This window comes from Alosa sapidissima, chromosome 1, assembly GCF_018492685.1.
Source record: "Alosa sapidissima isolate fAloSap1 chromosome 1, fAloSap1.pri, whole genome shotgun sequence".
Lineage (NCBI taxonomy): Eukaryota > Metazoa > Chordata > Actinopteri > Clupeiformes > Clupeidae > Alosa > Alosa sapidissima.
Window position 1 is genome coordinate 52058455 of NC_055957.1, and position 7543 is coordinate 52065997.

At 39.7% G+C, this 7543-nt stretch overlaps 1 protein-coding gene across 1 annotated transcript; it reads left to right on the forward strand.

Annotated features, from left to right (window-relative positions):
• The first annotated feature begins 2400 nt into the window (after positions 1-2400).
• On the forward strand, positions 2401-5550 carry LOC121694574 (neuritin-like). Its single transcript, XM_042074805.1, has 3 exons — positions 2401-2627; positions 3698-3836; positions 4600-5550. The coding sequence occupies exons 1-3, from the start codon at positions 2570-2572 to the stop codon at positions 4826-4828; spliced, it is 426 nt and encodes a 141-aa protein (XP_041930739.1). The 5' UTR covers positions 2401-2569; the 3' UTR covers positions 4829-5550.
• The last annotated feature ends 1993 nt before the right edge of the window (positions 5551-7543 follow it).

Sequence of the window (7543 nt, forward strand, 5' to 3'; positions counted from 1 at the left end):
TTTGGATCATTGTGTGGTTTAATGTTCAAATGCTGCCTTTTGGGGCAGCCATGGCCTACTGGTTAGGGTTTCGGCCTTTGGGCTTGACTTCGACTTCATTAATTTACAGACTGGGATAAATGCAAAGACCAAATGTCCCTCACGGGATCAAAAGATATACTTACTTACTAACTTACATAGGCTACTACTGGGGCAGGTCTCTCGGCACACTGCCTGATCTTTTCCTCCTAATCTTAATGTAGCCTCTTGTTTTAGTGTTACCATTTACTTTGAGATAGTCACCAGGTCCCCCTGGTTGAAAAACATCCCAAAATAATAATTTTCTCACCCCCACAATTGAAACAGACATGGTGTCATTTGGGTTTAATGCTTCCCTTTTTTATGCCAATCTCAGGCCATGTCCCTGGGTCAAAAAAATCCAGCGAAAGCTAAATTATTTGTCCAGGTGTGCCCTTATAAAGGTTAAGCTGAGTTGTGCATGTTTGGAGAAGAGTGGAGAAGAAAAATAGAATGAGAATTCTTTCACCAATTCTGTGGTGGTGTCTTTTACTTAATGGGCATATTTATTGAAGTAATCTAAAAGTAATCCCAAAGTAATAAGATTACGTTACATGTTTTTGGTAATCCAACTGATTACGTTACTGATTACAAAAATTGCCATGTAATTTGTAGTCAGTGATGGATTACATTTCAAAGTAATCTGACCCAATCCTGGTCATAATGACAATCATAATCTCTGTACAAGGGTAAAGTTGACTTTGGTTTGGACATCACATAATGAGCATGACATAATAAATATTATAAGAGTAATTAAGTTATTGGGTTTTATGTACGAACCAGACATTTGTTCTGATGGTACTCCATCCATTTTCACCATCTGTTTACAGTTATTTCAGTAAGAATTAGATTCCCATTTTAATGTATCATCATTTCAAGTTAAAGGCAATTCACCAGCAGCTTGCCTGGTTTATAAACAAGGATAATGGCGGCAATGTTAAATTACATGCAAAGTTATGTGCAAAGTAATAGGAAACTGATGACACAAGTGTCACAAGGAATGTTTTCCTTCTTTTTGTATGAGTGCCTCATACCACCCCCTGCATGATGCCACACTGGAGGGCTGCCCATGTCGCCTATATTGAAATCCGCCACTGACTCTGTAGCCTGTAGGTTTGTGCTTTGTCTCCATCCCATTAAATGGCCAATGGCCTTTATCCTGCAATGCATGCAAATCAATACAATCAACAGAAACATTTAACTCTTGTAGAAATGTGTTTTACTAACCCTTTCAAGAGGACCGGTTGTAAGGTTTGATGAAAGCACTGGTTACTCCAGCGCATTTAGTTTATTTCTCTTTTTACTCACAATACTCTGCACTTATATGGTTTTAATTAGAGGGAAGCTGTTTTACAGCATTACTGCCATTGGTTCAACTTCTGGCTCTAATAGCACTCTGATGCTTTACATAAAAGTGCTTGCTAAACTGATATGGAAACATGAGTAATTATTTGCTGGTCGATGTATGTCATGGGTGACAATTCTGATGATCTAGTCCGGACGCATCTGCCATTGCCTCGCCTATGGTCAGTGATTTTTTTATTCTGTTAGTCATTTCTGTATGTTTTCTACGCATATGTTGTTGAATCCATTTTGTATCTTTCAGACTGTCTTAATAAGTCATGTTTGTGTAATGGTTACAGAAGCTTTAGGTTCTATCTTCAACATAACAACAGGTATTTTAAATGATAATGTGCAGCTCTGTGAGAAAGTTATGACCCAAGGACTTTCTCCATTTACTTTACAATTTTACAGGAAACAAACTTCTCATGGAATGTATAGCCACAAATGGCAAGGGGGCTTCTTAATTTGAAACACGATACTGTTTGTTTTGTTGTTGTTTTGGACACAGGAGTGTTTTGTATGCCATGTTGACTTGCTCTTATTGTCACGAGCCCCCACTACATCCTGTAAGTGGTGAATGCAATCTCGGCAGCAAATGTCAACGGACCCAATTACCTCACAGTCGGGTGCTTGCGCTCAGACCATGGGTCAGACAACATGGGACAATTCCCAAGCACATACCTTGCCCTACATGCCAAATGCAGTCGTTATGACAGTCATCTGAGTTTACCCAAAAGGTAGGGTAAGCTACTTCACGACAAAAAGTCCATCAGTTTATTTTTGGCGATTACCTGTCAAATTACCAATCACTTGAACTGTCTACGCACATATCCATATGGCACAACTCCCTGATTCCTGCTGTTACCACTCTGACTCGTGACCTTTTAAGAAAAGAAACGGCGAAAGCGTTGGAGGGTGTAGGAGGGAGTGCATCCGTCTAATATTTACGTCACTGAATCATCGCTGGCAACTCCACCCTTGTCTAGTGATGTGCACTACCGCTCACGCTGCACTTCGCCTCGCCTTATCAGCTGCAGAGACAGGCAGAGACAGGCGAAGACGACCAAGAGGACCTTGGGCATCCTGAACTCCTAGGAGATGTCTTCCAATATAATTACTTGTGTCTCCATGCAACACGTCATATTCGATTGGTTGAACTGATTGTACGATGGGACTAAGTTTGGCCAGTAAATTTATCTTATTACTCCTTTTTTTGGAACTGATAGGTAAGACGTTTTACTTTTCTGTCGAATGTCCACCCATTCTTAAATAATTGTGAATTGCAAAGTAGGTTATAAACTGAATTGTTGAATTTTAAGCATTATGACAGTTAAATGAAGTAGGCTATCGTAAAACTGGGGCATTACTGAAGACTGCATGGGCTTTTTTTGATAGCTTAGCCAATCATCTGACCTGCAAACAAAGTCTTCTAGACTGAAATGGGAAAAACGACATAAGATGTCGTCCCATCTGAAATAAAATGCCCTAATGAAATATTATGATGAATAGCCTACATCAATGGTAGCTTACACGTAATTAGTAAGATAAAAAAAAATGAGATTAACAATCTACAAGCCTACATTTAATAATGAACAAACTTTAAGGTTAAACCCAAAAACTTTCAATCCGAAAATGTAGCCTAGGCTGTCTCATCAAACTTCAGGCCTGTCATAGGCTACCCCAGATTTAATGACTAGTTTGCATGTGTAATTGGCGGTAATTGGTGTTTTATATGCCTTTGGGAGACCTAGGGTTGGATGACGAAAGGCATTTGGGGATCCATGTGAAATACTATTCAGCTTAATGTGATTGCAAATGTTCGCTTTATCAAGTTATTGATTCGAAAATACCATTCTGGAATTCCCTTTGTACAGTAATCACTCACCACGCCTAGTTGGTCTACTAAACTCTTTGCCCTTTGGAGACTGAAGTGCGTTTTCACGTTCCTTGTGTGCTTGTCAATTACTGCCTGCTTTTTCTTTGAAAGCAACACTTACATGACTTGTTATATTCAATCATATGACCATAACATAACCATATTGTGTAGGCCTATACCTTGTTAGGCTATGAACATAGGCTTTAAGAGCTGAGCTGCTCTTCGTCTCTAGATCCAATCCAATGAACCAACCAACTTTATGCATCTATAGGCCTACATATCGCCTTCAATCATTTTAAGGGAACTTTTCCAGTCTATTGAGTCTGTAGCCTACTAGATTCACATTTGACAGAAACTCAATGTAGCCCAATCTATTTAACTGCAATGATAATGTCTGTCATTTTTTGTCATCTTTTTCAGCCTCTAGGCCTGACTCGGTAGATGCTGCATGTGACGCGGTATTCAAGGGTTTCTCTGACTGCTTGCTAAACCTGGGAGAAAACATGGTCAACTACCCTCAGGCCCTCAACGACAGAGAAAACCTTCAGACCCTCTGCTCGTATGTATTATCCCTTTCGAGACTGAGTGTTTTTTTTGTTTGTTTCCGAAACATTGAAAACGTCAGGACTAAAAAGTAAAAGTAGGACTGAAAAGAGTGAGTGGGCGCAGGCGCAACCAGGGACAGGCCCATGGGTAACTTGCCAAGAATGAGGCAGATGGCCTAAGCACGTTTCAGTCTGCGTCACTGCAGGGCTCATCATACGATGACAAATACACCACATTTAGAGAAACATTTGCGATTTTATATTATTGGACAAGCATCTCATGCACCACATTCTTATACAACCAGGTAAATCATCTAACAGCCTGGGTAGCTTACTTTGCTAGACTGACTTATTGAAGGGATGGTCGATGACCAGTTGTTCCACCAGTCGTTGTGTAGTCATTAGGCTACCACTACCATCAGAACTTAAGCAGTCCATAGGTAAATCTGTGGCAGGGCACCATACACAGAATAATTCAGAAACATATTTGTAGTCTGGTCATCTGCAGCTGGTCATTAACTGTGTCAAGATGAAAATGTGAATAGTTATAGTCATTGTATTTCCCAGACTGAATAGGTCATCCATCCCTTAATTGGGAAAGGTCACTTGAGAGGTCCTTGCAATTTATTGATTCGGGTTGTCTGAGTCTACACACACACACACATTGGAATGACAGATATAAACAGAGACAAACAGAAAGACAGATAGAGAGAAAGAAGCACAGCACATTTCAGTTCTTCATATGTTGGAATTGTGACGTTTTTCCCCATTTTGCAGGTATTGGGATGACTTTCACTCTTGTGCCACCACAGCACTCGCAGATTGCCAAGAGGGGGCAACTGTGATCTGGGAGCAACTGAAACAGCAATCCAGGAGCTTGAACTTTGAGGGGAGCCTATTTGAACTGTGTGGAGGAAACAGCAGGGCATTTAAACATAGCTTGTCTTATGGAGTAACGATAATGTTTACAGCTCTTTCTACACTGGTGACATGGCTTTTTTACTGAGACGAGAAAACAAAATAAAACAAAGCCAAGGACTGCCATTAGGCAATTTTGCCTAATAGGCATCTACATCTCATAGGAAGCAGTGCATTAAACAGTAATTATGGAGTTATGGCATGGGACAACAGGCCATTATCGCAAAAAAAGTATTTACTGTGGTTTGCCAGGTTTTTAATGCATGATAAGATCGGCTGCTTTTCAAGCATTATTCAATGACAAGTGATTATAGTATTTTCTGTTAAAGTGTATTGCACAATTTTCTTTTTTTAGTTTGTTGTCAGTTTTGATGTTGACCTAATTGAGTTGAAAGCAGGCTTGTGCAAAATTCCAGAATTGAATTGAAACTGGCTCTTAAATTCCAATTCAATTCTTGAATTTCACTTGCATTTCAATTGAGGTAGCAAACAGGAAACAGAATTGCAATTCGAATTGTGCACAACCCTGGTTGAAAGATATCTCTAGAGTATGTTGGGGCATTTAGAAAATAAGTTCAAACTCAGGAAATATCAGGTCTTAAGAACTCACCTAAGTCAAATTAGCAAATGCTGTCTATTCTCACAAAAAATGGCGATATGTTTTCATGTGTATTGCTGTGGTAACAAAGAGTCCTGTGATTTACTTCAAGTTTGTTTGCTTGGACATACTTTGTTTTGCACTTTTGATATGCTTTACATGTCATACCTAATTTGTACATATATATGAATAAATTTTAAATTGCTATCAAATATGTCTGGTTACAATAACACCAAGGAAGGTAAAACATATTACACTTCTATGTTTCAATGGGTATCAATGTGTTTCTAAAATCTATGTTAGATAGACACAATGAAGACAAATTTAAGTTACAAATTACAATTCAGGTGACATTTTTAACAATATTCTGTATGACAGTGGATTTTTAGCATAATGTGATCAGCCCATTCAGAATAAATTATCTGAAAGGTTGCGCCACATTTTCACTGAATGTTTCTCTTGATGTTTTGTAAGCCTGGTATTGATATTGCACAAATAGCCATGTTCAGCACTTGGCTAATCAGAGTTTGGTAATAAATGTAAATGTAAATAAATGTCAATTATTGTAACTGCAGGGAAAACCATGAACACCTGTGACTCAGTTTAGGCTTATGCCTGCCCTTTGAAACCAACCAAAATCTGTCACTTTCATGGCCTAATTTTATGTTTAAAGGTTTTTTTTAAGTCATAATGAACAGAAATGTATTTCAGGAATGGAAGCTTATAAAGTTTGAATGAGAAATGAGCATAAGCATATCCCAAAAGTGACAGAACCCCTAGTTTCTATCGCATTGGCAGAGAGAACCATCTTGTATGACATATAACTCATCCCATGAGCATTAGGCGTATTGCTGTCATTCACAAGGCAAGTGATTATGCATTAGGTGAGTTAGAGAAGGCTTTGCACAAATGCATGCAATATATTGCAAGCTGTGGTCAATTCTGAAAGAGTGCATTGTTTTTCTTATCCATATTTTAGCACAAATGTCGATGTTCCTCAGTTGTGTGGAAAAGTACATGGTTTCCATGACAACCACTGTTCCTGTTACTCCAGTGATGTATGATGGAACAGACAACTTGCATTATTTCATGTAAAATTTACAATCTGTTCTCGGGGACAAGGGTAGCACGAGATCAAGAGCAATATTTTCAGTTTCGCTGTTGAATCTTTTTGTTGAGACCAGATCTGACTGCTTTCGAGATGTCTCTGCTGCTGCCAAAAGGACTGAATGCTCTGAGCATTGTGTTGCTTTTGGGTGGAAACCTCGTTACTCCATATTTGTTTTGGAGAAAAATACAATGGATATAATTGATTTAGACATACAAGGTTTCCACCCGACAGTAGCACTAATATGATATGTAAAGAGCAGCTAAGTGAGTTATATGAATGGGTCATGGATTCTTCTTTCATGCTTGGTCTTATCCAGACTGTTGCATAGGGGTTTGCCATACTCTGCATAAGGCACTCAAGCGCATAATTTTAAAAATCAATACAGAGCTATCAGGAGTCTGGTTTCCATCTCATCCGGTGTCTGACCGTGTGAAAGCCTAGAGCATCACACTACTTTCTATCCTCTGCATCATTCCTTGGCAATTCTCAGGCTGTTACTTTCTCTAGGTACATAATGTCATAAATTGAGAAGCCACTTACGTCAAGTGTTTGTGCCTGTCCTAGAGCTCCTGAAGCAGGGATGAGAGCAGTGCATAATCATTTATTTAGTATTGACACTAACTGCAGAGAGCAGAGCATCATGATTTGTGCATGTACATGATTTGTCTGTAGAATCTCTCTTTGTAGTCACAACATAACACCCAGCCACGGTCATGGCCCTGAAAAGAAGTGAAGATGTTGTCCATCCACAGGCAGCTCAGTCCCCCATCCCCTCCTCCCCACTGCAGCAGCAGCAGGATCAGTCCCACCTTAGCTATATATATATAAGAGCAGTCCTTAATAAAAACACATCCTCGGTTTAATTGGAAGGAGAGAGGCGTGCTGGGGTATTAATGGCATAGAAATTGCAGCTGCTCCCTCCTGTAAATCACCCCGCGCTCTCTCTCCCTCGCCCTGCGTGGCCTGGTTGCAGCAGCAGTTGTGCCGCTTGTGAGCTCCCCGCCCCCAGTGCTGAGAGCACATCTGTCCTTCTGGAGGTGTAAACCATGTAGACCACAGCACTGAAATAAGTTAAGGTGGGATTTCACAGTACA

What these genes read in the sequence shown, in the direction of transcription:
- LOC121694574 (XM_042074805.1), top strand. Translation starts at nt 2,570, where the DNA reads ATGGGACTAAGTTTGGCCAGTAAATTTATCTTATTACTCCTTTTTTTG. An exon ending in CCTTTTTTTGGAACTGATAG is followed by an intron (nt 2,628 to 3,697) that starts GTAAGACGTTTT and finishes CATCTTTTTCAG; the next exon opens with CCTCTAGGCCTGACTCGGTA. An exon ending in AACCTTCAGACCCTCTGCTC is followed by an intron (nt 3,837 to 4,599) that starts GTATGTATTATC and finishes CCCATTTTGCAG; the next exon opens with GTATTGGGATGACTTTCACT.